General features: G+C 42.0%; 2 protein-coding genes across 2 annotated transcripts; one reads left to right on the forward strand and one right to left on the reverse strand.

The window, feature by feature from the left end:
- The first annotated feature begins 3,412 nt into the window (after positions 1-3,412).
- Positions 3,413-8,932, forward strand: glrx (glutaredoxin (thioltransferase)). Its single transcript, XM_070902320.1, has 3 exons — positions 3,413-3,680; positions 4,994-5,125; positions 8,437-8,932. The coding sequence occupies exons 1-2, from the start codon at positions 3,474-3,476 to the stop codon at positions 5,105-5,107; spliced, it is 321 nt and encodes a 106-aa protein (XP_070758421.1). The 5' UTR covers positions 3,413-3,473; the 3' UTR covers positions 5,108-5,125; positions 8,437-8,932.
- Positions 8,438-27,388, reverse strand: rhobtb3 (Rho related BTB domain containing 3). The gene is made up of 12 exons (XM_070902319.1): positions 27,221-27,388; positions 26,098-26,290; positions 23,363-23,520; positions 22,900-23,008; positions 20,585-20,780; positions 20,233-20,399; positions 15,862-15,971; positions 14,355-14,460; positions 13,506-13,679; positions 9,965-10,131; positions 9,550-9,646; positions 8,438-8,576 (listed from the first exon to the last, which is right to left on the reverse strand). Exons 1-12 carry the CDS (start codon positions 27,386-27,388, stop codon positions 8,458-8,460), a joined length of 1,764 nt encoding a protein of 587 aa, XP_070758420.1. The 3' UTR covers positions 8,438-8,457.
- Positions 27,389-27,665: the final 277 nt, after the last annotated feature.

Below are 27,665 nucleotides of genomic sequence, written 5' to 3' on the forward strand. Positions count from 1 at the left end.
TCTCATTCAGTGAAGGAAAAGTAAAACACCTTTACATTGCAGAACGATCAACAATTGAAAGGTGTTGACTTTGGAGTGGTCTGCCCCTTCTCAGCAGTCTGGTCTGATTATTTATATATGTATATATATATATATCTATATATATATAGATATATATATACATGTATATCTCTATATATATCTCTCTATATATATCTATAGATATATATACATATATATCTATAGATATATATATCCAGCTGGTGTTGACATGCAAGAGTCTGTGTCCTCCTGTATTGGACAGAAATGGACATTTAAGTAAATATTGGCCAGTTGTATTTCACATATATTTTGGTTTTGGTATTCTGTCAAATAGTCAGTCTCTGCAGCAGACTGGCTGATTTGTTCGGCTGTCACAATCAATTTAGCATAACTACAAACTCGGCTTAATTTACTTGTCTCTCAAGTTATTTCGGACAGAAAATCAGCACTTGTATCTTGGACGTGCCACAACGGCAGATAAAAAATGTCCACCAGAGTTCAGGCTCCACTCAAGATTTATACCCACTACAGCTGTGGGCTACAGGGTCAGTCTTTTGTTTTATTTTTCCTATTTTTCCTGTTTTTCCCTTGCAATGGTAATTTCCCAGAACGTAGAGTCAGAAAGGGCCACGCCAACAAATTTAGGCTGGAGGCCAGGGCTTTACATGCAGATTTCAAGGTGTTATCTGTCACTTGTGTCCTCCTCTTAGCCTTCCGAAAATGTCTGTCTTTATCGAAGTACAGATTTACTTAAATAGGGTCTGATCAACATGAATTAGCATTATGTGACTCACTGTGGCGTGAGGAAGGAGTGAAGAGGTTTGATCAAGAGTCTTAATGAAGCGGCGGTAAAAGTAACAAAAATGCCCTGGCAGTGTTTGGATATGAGAAGCCACTGAAAATCAAGTGATTTTTTGGGTAAAATCTGATCCTGCCCACATGAAAATGTACAAGACATTTCAATAAAGATCTACTTAGTTTTACCTGTAAAATGTCTTTTGTTGTATGTCCTTTTATGGTTTCCTTTCCAGCCATTTGAAATGTCAATGTGTTTTATTTGTGACGACTGAATAGCAGATTATTAAAGCTTGCTTGCTTGCTATTTTGCTTGCGCAGTAAGGTTTGCTGGTTGCTCAGATACCCAACATGTTTTAAAGTTAATGTTGTTGCTATCACTCCCCTGAAATCAGCTTAGCTGTTAGTTTTATTGCAACCTACAACAGAGCAGAAACACCACCTGCTGTCAGTCTGACAGGATTAAGGTGATTTATCCAATCCAGGAAGTGACATTCATGTCTGTCACACTGATAATTACTAGTTTCATATACATTCAGAAATTGTATTACATTTTCAATTATCCATCAGTAGTCTGTGACTAATGAAAGAGACAACTACTATATAGTGCAGAATATTACACCTGTCCAGTATACACTTACATCTTGTTAGAAATGTGTTCACTGGTTAAACGTAGAGTAGTTCTAAATGTTGTAAATGTTGGTAGTTTTTCTTGGTACCTCATCTGAACATAAAAATGAAGGGACCTGGTCTGATACAGCTTTCCCTGTTTCACAGAAAGATTCATATAATAATAATAATAATAATGTAATAAATAATACATTTTATTAATGCAGCACTTTCAAAACATAGTTACAAAGTGCTTTACATGGTTGAACATTTCAGGACTGCAATGAGCAAACAAAATCAAAACAATAAATGATAAAACTGTGCTGACATTAATAACTGGCTTTTTAATCAGACCATTTTTGTGACAAGATCACTGATTTCTGCAGCCTCAGATCTGACTGAAAAAGCCTGGTCACCTTAAGTTTTGAGTCGGGGCTTAGAAACAGCCAGCAGAGCCCTGTTTGAGGCTCTGAGGCTGCCAGCAGCGTAGCTGGGAGCTGAACCATGAAGTGCTTTAAAGGCAATCAATTTTAAAACTTGGTGGTAACCAGTGAAGACAGGCTAAACAGGGCTGATATGATCTCCTAGCATTTGTTGAAACCCAAGCAGCTGCATTTCGTACCAGCTGAAGGTGTGAAATAGTTTTTTGGCTCAAGCCTGAATCTGATGAATTACAACAATCCAACTGAGATGATATAAAAGCATGTATGACCTTCTTGAGATCGAGCCAGGAGGGCTGAGACCTGATTTTTGAGATGGTCCTCAATTGGTAAAACCACGATTGAACGACTTTTGTAACTTCTTTTCAGCCAAGATGTTTGTGTAAAATTGGGATAGACTTTGGAAAAAAAAATTAATTCAGATTTGTTTTCATTTAGCCCAAGAAAGTTTGATGACCCCTGGACTCCCTTCTATGCCTGGATCCAAAGTCTCCCCTCACCAGACAAGGAAAAGGTGACCAGACAGCTGTATACAGAATATGGCTCCAGGTTCAATGTAGTTTACCTTTGCGGCCGGAAAAACTGGTGAGACTGGTTTGAATAGGTGACTGTGGAGTGTTTCTGTCTTTCAAAACATGGCTTTGGTTGTGATCACGCTGCTCTCACCATGAAATGTATTGCTGAATGAAATAACTGTCCTAGTTGCCCTCTGCAGCAGTGACGGGTAAGTCAAATGATGTTGGAATTACAGCAGATGGCAGAGTTTGTGTGTAAGTCTTTTCATTTTCCGCGTTGTGCAGTGGCTGACTCACACAGCAAACATGGAAAATGAAAAGTGTGATACAAACAAGAAAGAGTCCCAAAGCACACTAATATATTTATGTGTTACTTACCTGTGCTGGCACCAATATCAACTTGAGCTGCAGCAAACTATAGGAACTTGACTTCCCAGTCAGACCCGCAGGGGCCCCAAAATTCCCAGGTTCACCACGTCAACTGGTTTTGGTCCTATCATTAATGAAAGATGAGCTACCCAAGTGCAATATCAACGAAGGCGAGTCCTGCATTATTAGCTGATCTTGGGACCCTGTCCTGTAGAGCGGCCCTGCTCAAATTTTAAGACCTTTATTGTTTTAGACTTAGACTTAGACTTAGACTTTATTAATCCCACAGTGGGGAAATTTACAAGTCACAGCAGCAAAGACAGAAAGGTGCAGAAACACACAGCAGACAAGCACTGTGTCAATAGGAATTAGAAGTATTTTTTTAAAAAGAAAAACAATATACAAATAATAAATACAGATATAAATTTATATTATTATTATTATTATTATATTTTGCTTACATTGTGCTCACATGCAATTACCACAAACTTCATTTGCAAACAGAAAATTTCAGGTCAGGTTGTATTATTGTGGCATAAATAATTTTTTGGGGGTCGCAAGAGTGTGTAGTACCTCTTTAAGAAGGGGGGGGGGGGGGGGGGGGCTGCCTTTGACGTCACTCTGATTAACATAATTGACACAGCGCAGAGCGATCATCTTTCTTCTCCCCCATTGATGCCACTTTCGCCCTTCTTCTTCTCCCCTCTTCTGACCACTTCTTAAAATGGCGCAGCAGTTCGTGCAGAGCAAAATCAAAGGAGACAAAGTGGTGCTGTTCATTAAGCCCACGTGCTCGTTCTGCATTACGGCCAAAGACGTTTTGGCTAAATACAAGTTCAAACCGGGACATTTGGAGTACATTGATATAAGTGGACGCAGCGACATGGGCAGCATGCAGGACTACTTCCTGGAACTTACCGGAGAACGCACGGTAAACCGAAAGATGCTTTGTCACACCGTAAACAACGGAGGGGTTTCACGTACAAAGAGTATCTAATGCAATTCGGTGTACTTACTAGAGCAAAAGTGCGAAGGTAATTTTAACCTCGTAGCAGTGATAAAAAGGTTTCCATAAACTACCGAAGGTCTCGCTTTTAATAACGTCCGTGTGAAACTAAATGAACATGTAGCAATGTTAGCTGTTAGCTATAATAAACACATAGAAGATGTGAATATCTCTGATTAATTTACAGGTTGTTATTAGTTCATTTTGATTGCAGTTCCCCATGATATCCATAAATGTGGTTCTCATCCAAAGTTCAGGATGAAATTAATCAGGGAGTGTCCAAGAGGAACTGCGCAACGACATGATATCCCACTTTCTTCATTTACCAAACCAATCTTTCTGGCAAAAGTGTGGATAATAAGGACAAAACATATCATGGTGGAAGTAAGTAAGTAATCAGGTGACAAGTGTCCTAAAAGTATTAAAAGCAAAATAATTTAATGCTGAAAAATTGCCTCTTTGGCTGTTATACTATTATATAATCTGAGAGACCTCACATTTGAGAAACTGCAACCAGGAAATGTTTGGCATCTTTGCATGACAATTGACTTAAAAGGATTATGAAAATAGTTTTCTATTTCATTTTCTGTCAGTCGACTAATCGTTTGAGCTCTACATGTATATACTGTTGGATAGTTTAGTTTATAACAAAATATCATATTTTATAAGCTCTTAATGTGTTTTTTTATGCAAAAATTGTTGAGTAACTAGGAACTAAAGTAATTATAGTATAGTAAAAGCACAATATTTCCCTCTGAATTGTAGTGGAATAGAAGTACAAAGTGGCATGTAAAGTACACATACCTCTAGTTTGTACTTAAGTATAGTATTTGAGTAAATGTACTTGGCCTATATGTAACGTTATATTGCTGTATTAATATACTTTAATATAGTCAAGTGTACAGAAAATATATTAGGAAAACGGACCGTTTATGGCCAATCTTCTGAGTTGAATACCTGACAAATAAAGATAAGTCATCACATTAAACTCAAAATTGCTATAATATTACTCAATATTATTAAGTTCTGCTCATTGATGTGAAACATTGCGCATAATATATAAAACACCCAGAGCTGTTAAAGGGATGGTTACCGCGGTGTAAACTTTATGGCAGAATCTCTGATGGTAGACAGAGTGTATTGTCTCGTGTCAGCCAATGGAGTGCACATCACTGAAAATCAATAACTGCTTTTTCACCAGTTGCATCGCTGTATCTCTTATTTTGATGTGAATGTAGGTCCCACGGGTGTTCATTGGCGAGGAGTGTGTCGGAGGCGGCAGCGATGTGGCAGCGCTGCATAAGAACGGTAAACTGGAGGGCATGCTGCAGTCCATTGGAGCCCTGCAGTGACCTGCTCCAGACCCCCAGGTACAGGAAAACTGCACAGACTCCCACACTCATAAAGTGAAAGACAGTGTGTCTGGCTGTGGAAAGAAGGAAAAGGAGGTAGGCGTTGCCCTTTGAAAGACCCAGAGCAAGTCATTAAGTGCATAAATTAGTAACAGTAAGCTCTCATTAGTGTAGGAATAAATAAATGAAAGGACGCCCAAGGTGGTGCTCAAAGAGATGAGAAGTAATTGCTCAGTGGTAAACACAGGTAAAATGCGCTGTAGGCCCACGCTGTATCACATCCTGATGGAAATGTACAGATGGGTGACAAACTAAAGGAAACACCCGAGTGAAGAAACATAATGAATGCAGATGCTTTCACACAGGGCCCAAGGGGTTACTGAAGGCTTTGATGAGTACGAAAATAATGTTAAACATATGTTATGGCCTTCACCGTCACAAGATCTGAACCCAAATCAGCACCTATACAAGATGTTGAAACATGTCACACTGAGATCACTGAGATTATATGATATCGCCCGATAATGGCCTGACCCAAAAGACGTGTGTCACCAGGAAACGAATATTAATCATCGGGAGAGATGATAGCTCGTTTTTTTATCTGGCGTAGTTTGTCACACTGGAAGACAGCAGACATAGCACCTGGGACGCCTCACTGCGTCCTGACAAAAAGACTATTATATGCCACCCAAAGGCTCATTAATCACACCTGCGGGTGTGACTTCACGCTCTGCAAACATATGTAGGTTCACTTTCCTCCATAAAACTGTGACTACACACATAAACATTCACTGTTAGTGTTGTCAGATTGAACAGTGAAGTCGGTCCGTGGCACCTTATCGATCACCTCTGTGCTGAAGGCCAACAAGCTGTGATGGTCGGGGTCCGACTTGTAGTCTGACGTGTCTTTTAGCCAAGTTACGGCAAGAATTTGGGACTCTACAATCGCCTAATCTGACAGTGTGAAAGATCATGTAGTCTGATCCTGGAATTGGACAGTAGTCTCCACCAACATCATCAAACCACCAGGGGAGGGAATATCTATTTGAAGAATGATGTTCATCCCTCCAGTAGATTTTCAGAGACTTGGAGAATATACACCATGGAGCTTTGAAGCTGTTGTCCCAGCACCTTACTAAGACAGTTAATGTAGGTTTTTCCTTTTAATTTGTCACCCATCTGACTGTAAAATGGGCCCATTTTCCAGAGGAACAGGGGAGGGAGAAGCAACAGCTGTACACCTGGCTGTGCCTGTATTTGTACAAACACAGCAGAGTGCAGACATTCATCAAGTCTGTGGTACATTCATTCTAAAACATGTCTTTATTTAAAGTCAGACGTCATGTTATCTACAGTCTGTACAACACTGGCCCATGTGCGTCTCCACACGCTGGGTGAGGATGCAGCTCTGGAGTACGCTTTGTTTTAAAGTCCACTTTTTCAACTGTTATTTACTGATTTTCTTTTTAAGCGTAGATCAGGATTTATCTGAGGATTTCTTTGTAGACGCATACTTTGAATGTCGTGGTGCACCAGCAGGTTAAATATACACCAGGTGGTTAAAGTTACCAGATGATGTCCCTAAATCTCACAGTGGTAGCTGTCTTGCACAATAAACACAGCCTGCTGCTGCTGCTACACCTACAGTTACAGACAGTTTGTTGACTATTAATGACTGATTTTGATCCACTGAATTAAAAAACAGCTGCAAAATGTCACTTGATTAGTTTTTGCTTCATTTTGTTGAAGGTTTATCTGACAAATTAAGTTGTTCTGTCTTCCTGTACCCCAGTTTTTTTTTTGTAATCATGCACGTTTTAAGTAAATACCAGTGAAACAGTCGACTGTAAAATAGTGTGACCCAGTTGTCTCTACTCCAAATGTAAAAAAAAATCATAATGTCATACTCATGTCCACATACAGTATAGATTACAAAAATAATTGCAGCACCAATAAATCATAATCTCGTTATGATTAAAAAATAGGATAAAATAAATATTGTGTATCCACCCAGAGGCATTGTGGTTTTTAGTGTACCAACTTATGTTCATGATATGGTTGTTTTTCCCTAAATCTTTATAGCGCTTCTGTACACGTAAATGCTACAAAGGCTTTTTGCCTTTTTATGCGACAGACAGAGACAGACCATTATTGTTTGTTATTGCAAATAAATAAGGAATAGTTTCAACATGATTTCATATTAACCTGCAAAGGATATGGTGTAAAAGTCCAGCTCACAGGCTAAATAAAATTTAAAAATACATTGATTATTGTTGTGGATTTGGTGTACAGAGCGCTTGATTTTGATACAGACTATATGTAGTTTCATTTGAAGATTTAATTTCACGCCATTTCTGAATGAAATTGAGACGGCCTCATTTGTTATAGACTACGATCAAAATGTATTCCATCTCACGCTCACCGATGCTGCATCACAGATCTGAAAGAGTCTAATAAAAGAATAGTAATTAAATTGGTCCTGCTCGTCTGTAGTTTCTGTCAGACTACAGATAAAAATGAGTGTGACTGTGCTACCGGCAGCATTACCAGTTGCTTTCCGCTCTACTCTCGATGTTAATGTAGGTCACCCCTCGGCTGAAATACTGATCGAGCCCCAAAGAAGTTTGAGGCTCAAGAGTTATTTCAGCTTAAGAAATGCTGCCTGTGCACACGATCCAGACAGGACTCAGATGCATCGTTGGGCCATGGTTTAACTTCAGACAGAGCAGTCCTGCGTCCAGCGTACAGAAGATACAAAGACACCCCCAGGTGTCGAGTAGAGAAGAAAACAGTATTGTTTCCTTCCTGCTTTTTCAACCTGAAGTCACATTACCCGTTACTGTTGTTCCAAACAGTCTGCACATGTTTTCCAACAGATGTGTGGTCATTTGATATATCGGTACTCGTAATGGAGATATTTTATGTCACTGTTCATCTCTGAAATCCACTGTTTTGCATCAGCCTAATCTTTCATATGGCCTCTGGCCAGCCGGTCATTTTCAATTCATACTGGGTTTTAAGGATCAGTCATTTTGTATTGCCCATGATAGAATAGTCATTATGCAAAGGACACACAGTCATTCCTCAGGGGGGTAGGAGAGGCCTGTCACAGTGGTGCATGTCACTGCTCGACGGCGTTGTCCTATTGGTTAAGGAGTCTTATGACGTTTTCCTCTGCAACAGTGTCCGTCAGAATCAGCCCTTCATCCAGCACGACAAACAGAAGAAACGATTTATTCTCTCCATTTCTCCAAGTGTCTCAGTCTTTGTCATTATTCTCTCCCTGCCCCCCCCCCCCAACCACCCACCACCCCCTCTGTTGTCCACAGGTTTTTGGCATCCAGGTGGGGTCACATGACTATGCAGCGGGACTTGCGTAGTTTGCGTCGCCGCTGCTGGTACTCGCTGAGCTCCTGCAGGTAGCCTCTGGACGGCCAGCGTAGCCTCTCCACCTGCTCGCGCTCCTCCTCTGGAACCAACACAAACACCAAAACATAACTCTAATCTACTGCACAACAACACAACTATGGGATGGTTTGCTGATAAAACCATTACAGCATGATTTACTGTGCTTGGCACATACCCACACAAACACATACAGTAGTAACTCCTGGGACTGTTGCCATGAACACGGCCAACAAGGCTGAAATATCTGATAAGATTCTGTTTACACCAACAAGCAACAGAAGACCAACGGAGACCGATCATGTGCTGTCTACCTATTCTGGCCTTTGACTTCGTTTATGCCCTTCAGCACCCGTCCAGTGACCTTAAATGATTCTTGTGTGTACGACTAATGCTAATAAAACATGCTACTGCTACTAACCGGAGCAATGTTGCTGTTAATCTTTGTAATTAGCCTGTCTTTAACTGCATTAAGGTGGCCTATTAAATATGTATGACTGCAACAACTTAAGCATAAACTTATAGTATTAAACATACTATAAGGAGGCATAATTACTCTGGGCGGCAGACAGCCCACAGTCTAATACATAACCGCAGCCATATTGTGCTATGTGGCAGTATAGCATAAAATACAGAGGTTTTCACAGGTGTCTAAGAGTAGAAAGTGTTGAACTCATTTTCTACCCTCCACAATCCTTAAAGTGACAACATGGTTTGTCATGTTTCATTTTAATTCATTAACTGATTGGTGGACACCTTGATTACTCCATTTGACAAAACAAAAAGAGGTACTCTGCTACCATTCACAGCATTCATCTGAGACAGAGGGATCCTAACCTACATATACTGTGTGGAAAAACGACAGATTCTCACAAGCCTGGAGGCACTTTTTAAAATGAAGTCTGAAGCCCTTTAAAGCTGAAATCTGCTGTTTAATTTTGCTGTCACTGTGCAGCAATTTTAGTGTGCATAACCGTCACTTACGAGGCTTACTTGAATTTGTCAGACATTCATAATTTGTTTAAAAATTCACTAACCTGATAGCTCCAGGAAGTCAGGTTTGTGACTGAAGATCAGGTAGTTGTTGGCAATGAAGTGGAGGAGCCAGACATACAGCTGCTCTGCATTGTGGCACTGAGGATCAATTTAAACATAGACATTATGGCAAATAACAAATCATTCTCTCAAGAATTCATTATTTTCTACAAATAACCATGAATACAGATGGAGGCCTAGGGCTACTGCAAGTTAAAAGATCAAGCTTGCCACAATCCAGCTGTTTTTTGACAGCTAGATTTTCTCTTCACACAGCATTTGCATTTTGGTGGCTGAAGGAAATGTCATATCTTGAAGTAGTAATCTGTTACCATAGCCATCTCCTGCAGGTCTGTTCATGTTCTCAATCGTCATCTCTTGCCCTTTTTACCCTCACACACTCAAAGTTGCACTGACCTTTGCTCGGCGGAGTAGTCGAATCACGCTGATACCTGTCGACGACAGCTCTCTACTGGGCATGCTCTGGAGGTAAGCGCACACACACACTTCACACAGGTGCTGCAGACGTTTCACCTGGTACATCTCGGCACAGACCAGCACAGCCATGGCCTGCAGCACACTGGCTGGACACACAAGCACACACAGCACTGTCTGATACACTGTATATGCACATACATTGTTATAACATCAGGTGGATTACATTTTATTCCATATTTATATCAAAGGCTTAAAAACGCTCCCTGAAGTAAAGGAAGCGTTTTTATGATTATTGGTCCAAAAATCTAATTGGAACAGAGCCACATCAGGAATGCCCCATAAAGCTTAAAACAACCATATCATTATAAAAGCATTTTGTGTGTCTATTAGAAAAGTAGAAGATGCTGAACAAATGCCAAAGGAAGCCACTTCCAGCGGAATTATAAACTTAACATTATTTGACAATGATATAAAGTTGGTTTATTTGAGCAGCATACAGAGAGTAAAGAGCACATTGACATGGTACTATCTAGAAATTACCCCCCCCCCCCACCCAAAAAAACTAACAATGGATAAAATGACCATGTGCATGTGAAAGGTGTTGCTTGTAGTGATGACTCCACCAAAAATGTTTCTATATTATACAGTTTCCTATCTCTACATAACATTTAACGTCTTTAACCTCATTGTTTTGGTTTTACGGCCCACAACTTTTTTCATTTGTTTGACTCTTATCGCTCTCATCAACTGTGTTTTTCCAGCACCAGCAAGCAGCAAAAGCTACAAAAACCCACAGTACACTACCTGCCCAGCACCTAAAGAGCCAGATGTTTCCCTCAGGAGTTGGTGGAGACCAAAACAGAGCTAAAAGGGAGAGTAAATATTGAACTTATATTTGTCAGGTGGCCAGAAACACAACTCCAAATGTTGTTTCATGTCTGCTTGATGTGTACACATTTGCCAGAGCAACTATTTCCTAATAGCACTTTTCTTAAATATTGTTTAAAAGTGCTTTTAAAGACACAGGACGAACCACCAAGAATACTTTATATTTCTATCTTATTGTCCTATATTAAAGTCAAACTGCACTCAGCACAGTCGACAGTATGTCATTTTTTCAGTATCTCAGATTGTACATCAGTTTGTTAGATGTCCAGCACACATACACATTATCAACACATGGAATAAAATCTCAGCTATATGTTTTGAATAGAGCTCAGGAGTATATATATATATATATATAACAAATAATTTCAAGCCATCAAATTGCATCCTTACACCTGCAACAAACGTCAAACAAGTAATGTCAATCCTATTATGTAATGTCAAAATGTCAAATCTAATTGCTCCTGATGCAGCTTGATTCCTGTCATCCATCCATCCCTCCCATAAACACCGACTCTCTGCATGCGTCTCTGACAGGCTGATGTCAGCTGAGGGTTTGTTCTGTTCAGCTGCATGATCGCCTAAACATATAAATGAGCAGTAACAATGTATTCTACTCTCATAAAGTATGAACAGTATACAGCATTTATCTGAATTGAATACTCCTTCGATTTCACGTCATTCGTTTTTGCCACTACTGGTGGAGTTACCTTGCTTTAACCTTGAGTGCTGGGCTCTTACATAACAGTGCAGCGGCTGCAGCCTCTGGAGCTTTTTCATGGCTTTAATTTCCTGTTCCCATGACTCAACCTGAAGCTGTATCTCTGGAAACAGCTTGCTTCCCCTCCCTTGTACCTAAGCTGGATCTTAAGGGTTGCTTGTCGAGGTTTTTTCATGATTTTTTCATCAAAACATCTCATGCCACAAAATAAGGGGATTGTCAGCTCTCAGTAGCTGGTTATTCAGAGCGGATTATTCTGAACCTTTAAATTGTCTATTCAGCATCTTCGCTATATAACAATGCTGGGAAGGAAGATGACAGACAGCCAATGTTGTAATTAACACTAATTCTTTAACTAAGGCACAGTTATATGGTTTTATCTATTAATTAAGGAACGTGACACATTGTTTTTTGTGCTTTCTGAATCTGTAATCCTCTGTAGCTGGGAGGCTTGATTCAAGAGGAACTGCAGAAACTTGTGATGTCACAGTGGATGTCATGAAAATGCACACACACACACACACACACACACACACACTCTACTACCAAAGCCCCTTTAGACATGACTGCATAAGCTTGTCATTCAAAGCTGCATGAAGTAATCTCTTACCACTGGGGGGCAGAAAGAATTCTGCTGTTTGGCTAACCTATTAGCAAACAGTTGACCACTTCCACATGTAGCAGACACAAAGCAACATGAACATTACATTGGAGTCCCTTTGGCCCCCTGTAAAAGACAAAACCAATAATATTCAGTGGCATTTTTGGTCCACTTACTCCTGAAAAAAGCATCTGGGTCTCTTTCGAAATGTTTGACTGCAGCCTTTATGTTCAGCATGCAATCAGTGCGTATAAGCCTGTGGGCTGAGAACAGCCAACAGTTTCAAACTAGCATTATTTGGTTTGTCTGACTGGAAACCAAAACAACAACCTTGAAGTGGCTGAGAGCTGCAGACAGAGTGTTGATTTTCAGTGGGATCAACAGTATCAGCTAAGCGTTCACATTACAGGGAGTAACTTGATTCAAAATGTAACTTTAAGGTTGTAGAAACACTTCAAAAAATGTACAATTTCCCCCGGGGGATCAATAAAGTATTTCTGATTCTGATTCTGATTCTGTAATGTACTGTAGCTCATTGCCATCATCAGAGAGAATTATCAGCACTCATTCCTTTGAAAACACAGCGCACAATGTGACAGATAGTGACAGAGGAAAACAACAACAACACCACGTCTGGAGCCGCGAGTTGGCCCAATTGAAAGCAGATGAAGCAGTGATGCCACGGGTTGATTTTGTCATCACTAAATCTAATTTAATCTTAAGCTCAGTGCTGTTCTCCGCAGGCCTCCCGAGACTGACACTGGCAGCATGTCGCAGTCACGCAGATGGTTGATGGGTCTTGTCATCTGCGCTTTTGTTTTGGGCTGCGTTTAGTGAGCGAGACCTCAAGTAAAACACTACTCTACATCTCTACAAGTGTTTCCTGATTTGGTAATGGTATTTCTATCTGCAGTACATTACATTAGGTCCTTTGTCCTTCTGTAAAAGATGGTCAGATCCATGACTTTCATCTCAGTCACAAATCAACCAACCGTCTATTTACAGTTATTATCCCTTATTAAACTAAGCAAACTCAATTTTTATTTACAGCAACAGCCTCAGGAAATAGTTATGGGCGGGTGAATGAATAACATACTGACTGAGGGTTTCCCAGTGCAATCAATCTCACCGCCGCACAAAATCTGCTACAGGGTTTAATTAGTCCACACGATAAAGCGGGGGGGCATTTTCTTCCTATATTTAGGCCTCCCATTGGCGATGTCTTGTTAAAAGAATTGTTAAACTGGTTGTGTACAGTAGTGGCCACAGTGGTACACTTGAATATACGTCTGGGTTGTGTGCAGTAAACTCACCAGGACAGCAGGAGTCAGTGTAGAGGTACTCCAGGAAAGACAGGAAGGTATCTGAGGAGACACCATGGATGGGCACCACTCGGCTCCGGGCCTCTGCATACTTCCCACTGAACATGGCCGCCATGACGTCGCAGCGTGCCACCAGCACTGCCCGGTGGGCTGGCAATACACTCCCTTGAACACATACACACACACAGACATCAGTCAATCACTAACATGTCTCTTTCGCCTCATCATAGAAGTTTAGAGTCCAAACCTAATTCAGTTTGGCTTGTTAGGAGTGATGAGCTGTCATAATGGGCCATTTAAATTAACAGGACACAAATGACATGTGAAGCCTGGGCAAGTCCTGACATAATCGCTGTCATTAAGTGGCATTAACAGCCAGTGACAGCTCTCACTCCTCACACTCCATCAGCATGTTAGCATAGAAAAAAAGCAGAAATGCTCAAAATATTCTTGTAAAAATTTCCTCTGTGACCTCCAAGAGTTGAACTCGCAGCTCAGGAGTGCAGGGACGAGAAAAGCTCACTGCACTCTTTATGAGATAAATATTGATTGAGGAGAGGCTTTGGGGCATCATTTCTGGATTTCTCAGTTTGATCCTTTAATAGAGAATTGGCTAAAAGCAGCTCATGGAAGAGATGAAAGTGAGATGAAACATGACAGGACCGGAAGGCAGCCCGTCCCTCGGACCGCTTTATCTTATTTTGTCTCCAAATGGACGACCAGGCCCGAGACTGAGATCATAATTCAATCACGGCTAATAAAGAGTGACCTTCCTCTGCTCTGTGACGGTGCATGCATTTGTAAATATGTGCACGTCAAATGGATCAGCGTGGAACCCACCTTGCACCATGAAGATGACATCAGAGTAAAGAGGAGAGTTGAAGAGGTTGACAAGAGTCTGGGGGCCGAGCTGAGCCGCCCGCGCACTCGGGGTGTCCCTGGGGCCCTACGCACATACACACACACACACACACACACACACACACACACACACAGAAGAAGCCAAAAGGAGCAGACAGAGAGTTAACATTCCTGTGCTGGATGTCAGGTACTAGTTACCAGCACAATTGCCATTCTGTGCATCTATCTCGCCTCCCCTGTGGAATACAAATGGCCTCTCTGCCAGTCTTGCTTAGCGCTACCCAAACATACTTGAACTGCAATGCCAAGAATGACATGACGGAGATGGCTTACACTGAAAACAGACCGAGAGCCAGAAGGTCGTCCAAACTGTCTATTTATTAACACATTCCTGCTCATTTGAATTTAAAGGACGCATAATGCAATATAATGCAATATATTTATATGTATATACAGTATACTACACTGCACAGCAGGTGAAATCAGTAGTATGAGAACAGCTGTCAGAGTGTCAGTTTGTGAGTGTACGCTCACACATGCCTCTGTTCAGTCCACAAATGAGTGTTGTCAAAGCATTGCATTACCATTGCGTGACCTTTCTCAGTCAACTGAAGCACAAAGAACTCCATATTCTGGCGCTGCTCTGCTGCAGAGGGAGCGCTCGGCACACACAGAGACTTCAGTAGAGGCAGCAACAGAATCAAACCTCTTTTGATTTTGTAAATCGACGGAGAGCTCCCGGAAAAAGCACATTTCAGCCGGTCTCGCAGAGTAAGGCGACCCGGAGGTGTTCGCAGAGGACGGGATCAAATCCTGACAGGACATTAGGGTGTCTCATCGTGTTAAAGTGGCCCAGCCGTCTCTCGGTGCAACTCAGCACTGCCTCAGGTAGAAGACCTACTTCTATCCAGATGTGCTGGTAGACCATGCCTGCTGCCAAAGGCTTGTTAGACGCAGACATGTCATATCTCCAGATCTCTCTCTAAATGTTAAAGTCTGCTGCCTACAACATGGAGCCACCTCATGTTTTCTAAATAGGCATAAATACATTACACATGTGACACCACAGTTTTTAACATAATGTTGGATTTCATGGCTGATGTCCAGTGTGGACTCCGTACAGGTCTTGGGTTGTGCTTTAGCTCCTTTGAGAGCATCGCTTGTTTATTTTGTGCTAATTCCCACAGTATTTGAGATGTGATACAAGCAGTAATTATGTAAATATTCTAATTATAGCCACATTATTACTGTTTCTAAACAATGTTTTGCTAATTAATGTGCTGTTAGTCTGCAACTACAAAAAGATGTGTTTAAAATCTTCAAAGAGTAGATTTGACACATTATACATATTTAACCTCTTTTGTTGGGGCTGTTATAGCATACACACCATAAGACGTTCCAGTCTTAAACAAGATTTAGATTTTTATGACATTTGCCTGTGTTAGAGAAAGAGAAGAGAGGTGATTTTAAACATTACAGGCCTCACCCTGTCTCTGCCGATGAGGGATCGTATGCGCTCCATAAGCTGAGCCACAGCTAGCGAATTCTTCAGCTTCTCCTCCAGGGCCTCCTGGAGGTGGTCCCACTCCCACGCTCCTACAACAACAGCCACAAACACACTGATTCTGTGGACCCACAATAGCATAGTTTACGCAAACACACAGGCAAACTCTTTTCTGGCTGGCACTGTGCTCTGACCACCCACGTACCTTACAACCAACACTCAGGACCTGTTTTTGACAAAGTTGGCTTGTTCTAAAATGTGTCTGCTTATATAATCCATGGTGGTTACGGGTGGGACACCCAGTCCAGATTCCTCGAATGTCAGAAACAGTGACCCAAAGTTATTTGCATAACACACAAGTGGCCATAATGAATCTGCCTCCAAGACAATTGGTTAATGTTTTTATTTCAATGTTTTTATTTCAATTTATTCAGCGTTACTTTAATTGAGATAATTTTTTCTTGTTTTTAAATCTTTTTCCTGTTGGTTGTTGGCTAATAATGTCATTCCATACAAATCAAAAATATCAAATGTATTTTAAACAAATATAATATTAAGATATTTTGAACTTTATTTCACCATTTAAATTACAGGTATAGTCACAGGTGTAATTGAATAGTTTGTGTCTGCATTTTAGTTGTTTCTCATCTGATCAAATTAGAAATATAGTCGAGTGAAAAACGCAGTTAAATTAAACTGACAGACCGACATTGCCATCTCTAGAGCCACGCTGCTAGCATGGCTTAAAACCATTGCTATACAGATAATAAACATGGAAATAGAAATTTGGGCGGTGATATACAGCACGTTGCCATCAAAAAGGATGTGAAATATAAAGATTCAACAACTAGCAACACTGATATATAAAGATAAACTTTTGTCAGAAAAAGACAAGGTGAAACGTTCACCCTGCTTGATCATTTTGAAAACATCTATGCTGCGTTTACTCGCTTCAGGGGTATGCTCCTTCATAAAGCCTGCACAGCCCTGCAGCTTGATTGGGGTGGCACACTCTGACTCACTGGGACATAAACAGACTGTCGAGGGAAGAAGGGACCTGGACTGGGCAGGATTTATCTCATCATTAGTTCATAATGATGGTATTTGGGCTGATAGAGGGATTACCTCAACACACAGTGCCGGATAATAACACGGCACGGCGCACACACCTCATAGGCAGGGTGAGAGATTAGCTGGGGAGCTGTGCTGCTGACATATGATGCAGCAAGACGCACAAAAAAACAGAACTGGATACACTCGTAGATGTTTTCATATGTGGGATAGAAAGCAAAACAACTGGATCAAATGGAATATATATGGAAAATGCTTAAATCATCTCTACACAGTCTCACAATTAAGTTCCAAAAACTGTTTATGTATTTCTTCTCACCCACCTACACAAACACAAATGCTGAGATAGGATACTTTTGGGAACAATTTGTACAGATTAACACTAATTTCCAGGAGGTTTTCCTCAACCTTTTCCATTTTACTACCTTCCGGACACTAAACCTTAACCTAACTTAAACCAAACAAACAAGCAATTATTTCCAGTGAGACAAGTTGTCCCAAAAACGACTGGTCTGTACTAAAATCTGACCCCAAATAAGTCCAGGATGACCACAAACACACACAATGTGTCATACACATGTAAAACATGTGCCAAACATGCACACACACAATTGCAACCAAGTGACAAATTCAATAATTCAGCAGCACACTACACAAGGAGACAGAGTCTCACAGTGTTAACGTCACACAGGCAAAGTCATGGCCTCTGTGACTGTCCACACACACACTCGAGTGACAAAAACCCAGAGCGAGGAAAAACACCACGAGTGTGACGCTGTGTGTTTACGGTGACGTGATATTGTTATGGAAATTTGTTCTGCTATAAGCCAATAACATGAGCTACAACTGACAAATGAGGGGAATCGAATTGCGAGCATAGGCTATCTGTCCCGTCTCCAGGAAAGCAAAGTACAGCTTGTCGTGGATTTACTGCAAATGAACTTCATTGTTCATTTTGGCTCACGGTGCTCCAAATCGTTCTGCGGGCAAAGGAGGCACACATTCACATCTGATTAGTCAATCCAAGAAAACACACTAATACAGGAATACACACACTGTATGTGAGGTCAGCTGCCTTAAACTTACAATCAGACCCACCATGCTGAAGGTTAACATTAGTCACTTTTCACACAAGGCTTAACACTGCCTCCCTGCAGTGCTTTATGGAAACGTGACATTCGTATTCTGCTCATGCACACATATTCCTCTTTCTGCTATTTGCTCCAAGCCACACACACACACACATTAACAGTATGCTCTAGTGCCCGGGTCTCGCACCACCCAAAACACTCTCTCACCATCACGTTATCTCTCAGATATGCAAGCAGCACCTTAAACTCTCCACCCCTTCTCTCATGTCCCTCCACCGTTTTTTCACCCTACTCACAATTTTCCACTCCTTACTTTCCCGTATTCCTCCTCTCTTACTCAAAAAAAAAACCCCATCAACACAAGGCCTTTTATATCCACGCATGAAAATACACACTGCACCCTACGCCTTTCAACCACTGGCTTTCATATTCTTATTCATGCAGTCACTCACAGAGATTCCATCTAACCCTATAATCTTCCTCCCTTCACCAGCTCACATTCATACTCAGCTTATGCGTTTGTGCGTCTGGTGCATATGTGTGAGTGTGCACACATGTGTTCATTCTCATACATGTTAAGAGGCAGCCGTGAATCAGATGTTAGCACAGCTTTTTGCCCTAACTGGCTCCTGCGCGACACGCAGCCCGTGACGAAGAGCTGGCATGCGCAGGCGCTGCAATCCAGCATGCAGCGAGCACAGCATTGCAGACTCTGAGTTGCAGACTGAGAAGATTTTCATTACGGCACTGAAGTCGCACATAATATCACACGGCTGTTTAGCTGGGCTTCACACATGACTGAACAGCATTTTGCATCTGCAAATGTTTTGGTTGCACGTTTCATGCCTGTGTGTGCCTCTTGTCTCCTTGTTATGTGAAGTTAATATAAGAGACTGTTCATTTTACACGACACTTTCTTCACATTTGTTGATGTGAATATGAGGCCACTGTAACGGGCTGCAGATTCTATCAACTAATCCCATCAGCCATCAAAATGATGAAAGTTCAATTTCTGCAAAGACATCGCTCAGTGCACCAACCCATGTGTCCGTAATGTTTAATAGAACTGAGAGGGGTGGAGATAAAGGAAACATGAGTGGCCCGAGGCATCTGAGTACAAATGTGGGTTAAGAAAGCAGTGTGAGATCACAGCATTACACGATGAATGATCAGGTGCTAGATTAAAATACTACAGTTGCTTTCTATCAAGCACTATTCAATTTGACTGATTTCTGTTCCTCACCATACTGGAACATTGGACAGGATCCAATAGCAGGCAAACTGCCTTCTGCTGCCAGGGGACATTAATCATCACATCTAAATTATTGGAAAAAGAGTAACTGCTTTGGGGGAATGGAGTTCCCATGCTTTGAATGTCAGTCCAGCTCTGTTAGCTGTATTTAAACTCTAGTCGTAATGTGCAGAATGTGTCCAATATGGCAACAACAAACAGGAGGCATCAAGGCTGAGACACCAGCCACAGAAACCAGGTTATTAAGGATGGATGCAATTCAATACATTGGGCAGTTTGAAGCTCTTTATAGCCAGAGATAACTGACTTTTTGTGATGCACATCATTTCCCAGAAATCATGTATTGTTATGGGAGTATACTGATTGAACCATCCTTGCTGAGTCCAGATTTCTCTTGACAAAGTGCATGTTGGCCGCTGTTTTGGAGACAGTTTTGTATTCTGGTCCCCTCTTTCTGTTTGGCACTTCCTGCGCAACTGATCCTGATGCCAGAATGTCAGTTTGGGCAACTTGTAGTGGGGATGAGATGCTCTTCTGTGTTGTTGTTATTTAAGTAGGTGCAAATTTTAATACAGAAATAATTTGGCAGCATTCACAGGAATTCACTTCTGATTATTTAATCAGGCGTTCTTTTTGAAAATGACCACAATGTCCTAAAATATGAGAGGCTAATCTATCAATACTTATAGCAAGTTGATATTTGTAGTTGTGAGTGAAATATCTTGAGCAAACATTTGTATTTTTCACTATTTTCTGACATTTTATTGCCCAAACGACGAACCAATGAATCAGGAAAGTAAGCACTTCTAACCTTTCATAGTACCAGCAGTCAGTGAAAGTTCTACATAGTGCTAGCATCTCGCAAGCAGTGAGGTGTTGTTGGGGTGTGGTATTCTCGGTTGTATCTGAGTGTACTGGAGTTTGACTGGTGGCTTTTACCTCTGTAAATGAACATGAGCGTCTCCCACAAGCACATACACAGGAGGGGGTCCTTTACCACCAGACGAGAGAGGCGCCCTGTCAGGTGCCCTTCTGATCGCGGCATGTCATCGATAATCCCCCCATCCCAGGTGGACAGCAGCGAATGGGGGCCTCCATCCCGCTCTCTGCAAGCACACCGTGACTGGGGACGTTCCCTTTACAACCAGAGATGAAAGTCAGCACAACATCCTTGACAGTTACACTAAAGAGGAGTTTGAAAAGAGGGCAGAGCTACTGCTGGCTAAAGGCTCAGGTGGTGTAATATAGCTTGTTAAGCTCCAATATGTGAACAAGCTAATATCTCTCTTACCTGGTCTTGGGCCCCAGGAGCAGCTGTCTGAAGTACGGGCTGACAGCACACAGCACAGCCGCGTGCGCCCACCCCAGCTCTTTCCCAGAGTCCCCGGCGTAGAAAGCCACATCGGCAAACTGCACACCACGCTCCAACAACCACTGCATGTCCTGGGAGAAGCTGGACTCCTCTACTCGAATAGGAGGAAGACGTGCTGAACGGATGGAGGAAGAGGGAGCATGGAGGGTGAAAAGGAGAGAGAGAGAGCGAGAGAGAGAGAGAGAGAGAGAAGAATATAGGAAGGTTGAGTCGTGTTAATGAGCAATCACTGCTGAATACAAATTTGTTATGTGTGTACTCGCTTTTCCTCAATCTATTTTGTCTACATCTACTAGTGATTTCCCCTTTTTTTGACAATGAGTTTTGACAACTCAGAGAGCAATGGGGTGTATACGGGTATGTGGAGAGAGAGCGATAGTGACAGCAATAGTGAAGTGACATTTTTTTAGGCAGGGAAGAGAGCGCAAGGTCATGTCGTGCACTGCCCTGTTGCTCAAGTTGGAAGAAACGCTTCCAGATATGTTGGTCTTTGCACTAATGACAAACCTGCAGATGCAAAACCAAGGCTGCTGCACTGGATTCTGGCCTATTGAAGTAATGGAGAAAGTGTCCTGTGTGTCTGTTCAAGTCCAAGAGCTTATGTTAAATAAGGTTAATGTTTAAAAAAGAGAAGGATGATTCGCAGTGAACTGAGTGTAACAGTAAAAGCAGTGAATACAAGAACAACCTGTCTGGAGCAACGAGAAGAAATATTTCAGAGAAAAAACAGTGCTTTGTGATGCATGTATTCATGAGTTCAGATTAATAAAAGTGACAAAGCACTGCGCAGGAAAGTAAAGGAAGTGGGGGGAAGGGAGATTCACAAATCATTGTCCTATTATTTTCCTATTCTTGCTTAATACACACCGCACCTCTGCGGACCTCATGTCCTTTTTTTTATGGCAGCTCAGATTTGGCCGTGAAAACTGTGCTGTTCCTGAATCAGTGCACGTCATATTTAATGCAAGCTGCATCATAAGTAGTGTTAAGTAGTGTTGGACAGGCACCAATATATCCGCCGGCACTCGCTGCCTTTTTGGCTGGACTTAAAAGGTGTCAGTCACTGCATCAGATTTAGACACAGCCAGCAGCAAAGTGGTCAGATCAATATGTAACACTAAAACAAACAGCGTAGTTTGTGTTCAATATTTTCAGGTGTTTTCTTTTTTGTAAAAATTAACAATGCATAGAAAAATACTGAAATGGCAGTAGTGGTAGCAGTAGCACTTGTAAGGTGCTGTGCATGGGTGTCTTTTTGATGTTTGCAGAATCTGATTGGCTTAAAGGCAGTTTGATTAACGCTATCTACAGTCTGCTACGGCCTGAAAAACCTTCGACATGAGTTCAGTGTGGCTTGTTTTGAAGCTTAATTAAAATTTTATCTGAAATTCTGAATTCCAATAAAGCAGATTAAAACTAAATTAGAGCTCGAACAATTAGTCAGTGGTTAACTGGCAACGTTTTGATGATCAGTTGATCGACAGGCAAAAACAAAATGCCAGCTGTGAGTTGTGAGTTTGTCTGATAGTAAACTCAACATTTTTAAGTTTTGTTGTCATCGAACAGAGTTTGCAGCCCTAAATCTTTCAAAACAGAGATATAAATATTTCATTTTAGTAATATGCACAAAAATTAAAAACACATAACAAAAAGTGCAAACAAAAGAAGTGCATTAGGGGTGTTACTGGCTGGATAAGTGGGCTTATAGTGTTCAGGTGCCTAAATACCTAAACTGATTAAGAACAGGTTAATGAGTAATCCTCTCCTAACCCACAACCACAACCACTGAGCTGCCTCAGAACAAGGCACGAAACACTCAGTTGTTGCTGTGTCCGGTGCTGAAAAGAGCTCAGTCTAAAATTGATTCAAACGTCATTGAATAAAAGTACCCAGCTCTTTGTCTCTCTTCTTATTTCCAGTTTGGAACAGAAAATATTGATCTGGATAAAACCTTTGTGCTCAGCTCTTTTTATGGCTATGTAAGCTGTAAGAAGAAACAATCCAGTCAGTCCAACTGAAGGTCCTCTATACACCATAAAAAGAGCAATTTAAAGCAACAATAATTACTTAATAACATTAACTTACTAAATAAAAACAATAATAGCCATTAATGAAATAAAAACATATTTAAAATGAGCTGAACAAGGGATACAACCTGTAGAAACTGACAAGACACAAATAAATGCCACTAAAAATAAAAGTTGAGTTTTTAGATACCATAGTATTCCTCTGACCTGGTTGCTCTAAATGAGGGGGACGAAGCTCGTTCACTTTATTTCCTCGCCTCTTCTCTGGCCTTTCTTTGGCTTTGTGTTTCAGACACTGAATCATGAAGTACTCCAGCTGAACAACACAGAAATACACACGTTAGGCTGAACACAAGGCATGAAAATAGTAATGTTACATCATCAATTCTTTGGAAAACAACTTCCTTAGGAGACCGACGTAGCTGCCTGTCCATGTCTCCTGTACTAAGTGCTGTACCTACCTGAAAAGAAGAGCTCATCGAGTTTATTAGACAGGAAGAATTTAAATAGAAAAACTCCCTCAGCACACTGATCATATAAACTCATTTCAAGCACAAGACTCAAAATGCAACAAAAAGTTACGTTAAGTGCTTCCAGTAAATAGTCTGACATGACATCTGATTAAATTCTTTTTTCGACCATTTCATTCCTGCGTGGCGTGACCACTCACCACGCTGCCGAAGTAGCGACCCACAAAGACGTGGTTGAGAGAGGGCAACTCCAGGTAGGTGGCCCCCAGGTCCCGGGACAGCTGCAGACCTTCGCTGTGAGGCACACAGCTGCTCCAGTCAGACGCACACAGCGGGCACGTACACGGAGGGCCTTCATCTGAACACAGAGGGGAGAGTTTCATTCTAGTATGAAATCATTCAAACTGTGTAAATAACTGAATCTAATACATAGTCTATGAGGGTATATGAGAGGCAATACATGAGTCATTGATATTACATTAGGCTTTTTAGGATGCATGAACCTGGTTTGAATTGAGCAGCCACTGCTGGAAATGCTTGTCTCATGATTCACCGCATGAGCGGCTCCGGGCCATGACATACAGTCCATAGAAAAGGCTGACGTGCTATTTATATTTGTTAAAATATTCAACTAAAACAAGATATGAACTTCCATATGTGCCTTCATGCACAACGCTGATGCTTAATGTTAATGTCCACACCAGACATGGATCAAAACATATTTTGTTTCTGCACACAGCTCTCAACACATTTAACTGTGAAACATTTTCAATTTAACAGAGGCCTCTGTGAGGCATTGTCAAGTTAACACCACAGAGCAGAACAAGTATAACACTGTACGCAGCCATCACTCAGGTGGTTGTGAGTTGCATGATTAAGAGTTAATCTACTCCCAGACTGGACCAATCAGAGCAAAGCTGGGTAACAATGTTTGAGAGTCCCAACAGGGACAAACTATGCCAATACTGACAATAAAAAATATATCATACAAGAACATGTTCTGTAAAATACAATACAAGACAAAACATATTTTGTAAATGTGTGTCAGTGCTTGTTAAAGGTTCCTTACAAAACAAACAAAAAAAGCGCATGAAACACAAAGTAAAAGTCACTTTGTGTGTTGACAGAACACAAAACACACAACATTTCACAAACCAAAGTAAAAATAGAAAACATATCTTGCAAAAAACAGAACACAAAAACCAGATACCGCAGCCACATTTCATGGTGTGGACTTCAACGTCCTAATTCCTCTTGTCTATGTCAGTGTGACTATGCAGGCAGCCAATAAGGACTTTAAAAGGGAGATGGGTGTATGTATTTTTTCCATTTTGTGAAAGATTGTTGTTTGTTGCATGTTGGTTCCTGAAATGCAAACGGCTCTTCTTTAATTTAATACAGCGTGTTTTGCACTTCCAGGCCACCGTTTTTACATCTTCACCAAGTCCAAAGAGAAAAAAACGAAGAATCCTCTTACAACAACATAAAAGATCAAATCTGCAATGGCACGTGCACCAGGACCAGCCGTACTGTGGCATGTGTGCATGGGGACCGAGGAGACAGAATCAGGCAGAAAATGTGGAGGGATTAGCTTGAAGGAGAAAAAAGACTGCACAAAGGAGGAGAGAGCCAGAGAGACCAAGAGAATGAGCAGGACATACAGCTAAGTGCCGAGGCATTTGATAAATCATACTGCTAATAACCTACAGGCATGACAGAGTCGGAGCTAGACAGAGAGAGTGTGTGTGAGAGAGAGAGAGAGAGAGAGAGAGAGAGAGAGAGAGAGGCAGAACGAGAAGCAGAGTGTGTGTGTGTGAGCGTCTGACAGGCGGTGACTTGGCATATCAGTGGTATGTTTGTGTGTGTGAGGGTGCGTGCATGCCCTTGGATAAATCTGTCTGTGCTCCTGCGTTCAGCGCTGGTTTAATGGCTGATGGTTAATGCGCGTACGGCAGCGCTTGCTGCCACAGCTGTGCCTTAGGTGGTCTTAAGTCGAGCAGCAGGAAGCGCTGAGAGCTCAGCCGTCATTCTCTGCAGTCATGAGGGGATAGCATGAAAATACTCACAGCAGCCGCAAACAAAAACACAAACAAAGGCTCTGGTCTGCAGGTACACACTCTCTCTCTCTCTCTGTCTCTCTCTCTCTCTCTCTCTCTCTCTCTCGCTCTCTCTCTGGCAAAGACTTGACTCACACTGTGATCATTCTGCAGCGGAGCTCTGACAGGATCTCAAAGTATGTTGAGGAGACAAGCTAAAAATACAACCCGGTGGATTTGATGAGCTTGTTTACAGCATCTGGATTCGACAAGGGGTCAGTGTGTGTGCAAAAACACATGCAGACTCACTGAGATGACAGTATATATGTATGTTAAGTCCTGATGTGTTGAGAAGCCTCCAGTCAGGCTACACCCAAGTACCGTAGTCCTACTTAAAGGACAAACTGTGCACTTTCAAGCCATGACAGTGTGTATTTAAGTGCCGTGCAAGCTCTTGTAAGATCTTGTCTCTCATAATGACCAAACAATATGAACATAATGTCTTGTTTTGGTGTGTTTCCTGTAGGGAAGCATGTGAGCTGACAGCCTGAAGGAAGCCAAGAGGAGATTTAATCATGAGCATCCTCCTCATCGCTGGGAGGACACACTAGAGGACACAAGGCTCAGACAGTGATCTCACTGGCCCAAACGAGAAGAGCATGATATTGTCCGGAAATCAAACTCAACAGCCAGAGGCAACAGCAGATTAACCCTAAAATACCAGGATATCAAGTACAATGAGTGAGAGATGAGAAATGTGTTTGTTGCCTCTCAAACTCCATTGTTCACATGCAACAATGACAAACTGCGAGAGGAACCGTCAGCTGTCAAGAAGTCGTCTGCAAAAACTAAACTCGCTCTGGCTCTGACAAAAAACACAGAACAAAAGGCACCCTCACCGTTCAGCCGCGCTCCAACAGCCACCAGGATGACAGGCACACCCCAGTGCCTCAGGAGCGGGCGGAGTCTTGGGGCGTAGCCGTTCCTGACCTGCTGGAAGGCCAGCTTGTCAGTGACTGAATATTTAATGACCAGGATGTCCGCCTGCTCCAGAACTTTACGCACGCTGGCCCAATCGCTGTCCAACAAGTCCTGGAAAGTCAAGACAAGGAAGGGACAACAAATATAAATAGAGGAGAGGTCAGAGGAGGACAGACACATGAGAAGCGCAATATACACAGTCTGCATACCCAACCTGTACCATGAATCTTACCTCAGATAACCCTTCCCCTCTGAGTCTCCCCAAGTATAAATACCTCAGTGTGGCTCTTGAGACTTTACCCCCAAGGCTAGCTGCTCCCTCTAAACCAACCTAACTCAACTCATTAGGCAGGGAAAAAACACTTGAGAAAGCTGTGAGCAATTTGAATAAAAAAAGGGACAAAGAGACATAGAATTAGACTGACAGACTTTCCCCTGACAGGGTTAGACAGCCCTATAATAGGACACATACAGTGCTGCTACTAAACCATAACAGTGCTTTCATTTCAAATTCATATGCTATTAAGAACAAAAGTTCTTTCATCAGTTTTTTTCTTTGTGTGTGTGTGTGTGTGTGTGTGCAGTGCATGTTAAAATAGCGTCCTCCTAAGAATAGAGACATTTTCACAAAGCCTGCAATCAGAGCTGGAAGGCAAGTGGCCTTGGAATTTGAAATGTTGTACGTCTTCTGAGAAACAGAAGCAGAGTGAAAAGTAAACAGCATATCATTGAAGTGACGCACACTCTCTCACAATTGCAATGCTCTGGCAAAATTACACCACTTTTTTGTGCCATGCTTTTCCATCTTGGTCTGCCCTAACCATCCTCTGCAAATCAAGTCTGACGTGGTATCACACAAGATGAAAGAGCCAAAGCAACACCTAAAAACGACTCCTAAGGCTCCCTTTTAATATGCACATTGGGGATGGTCGCATGAATGAGCAAAACAAGTCAAAGCAAAGATTCATACTGTATCAACCTGTGCAAGTCTCAGTTTTTCCTCATTCTGTCCTGCACACAAACACACCACCAGTCTCTTACCCAGCTGGGGCAATCCCGAACCACCACAGTGACATCTCCAAACACACGCGACGTGTACTCCATGAAGGCCGGGTTGTGCAGGCTGCTCTCCAAGTCGCAGGGTCCCACCAGCGCCCCGTGACCCAGGTAGCTCCACAGCAGGCCTCCCTGCAGCTGCCCCTGGCCCATGATCTCCTCCCCGGGCCCGACTCCTCCGGGGCACTCGCTGCCCAGAGCCACAATGTGGATGGACCTGTAAGCCAGACAACTCGTGGTTGAAAGTGACTTGGATGAAGCAGATGGTGATCCAGAAGCAGCAGCGCTGATGGAGAGAGGAGGCACCTCTCCGTGCTTTGGTCCTTATTATTCATGTCTATCACGGAGACAGTGCATCACCGTTATGTCACTGAAAATGACTGAGAAGAAGCTTGCCAAGGCCCTTGTTACACCTGAAAGGCTATTACGG

The sequence above is a fragment of the Enoplosus armatus genome, chromosome 3 (assembly GCF_043641665.1).
Source record: "Enoplosus armatus isolate fEnoArm2 chromosome 3, fEnoArm2.hap1, whole genome shotgun sequence".
Taxonomy (NCBI): Eukaryota; Metazoa; Chordata; class Actinopteri; order Centrarchiformes; family Enoplosidae; genus Enoplosus; species Enoplosus armatus.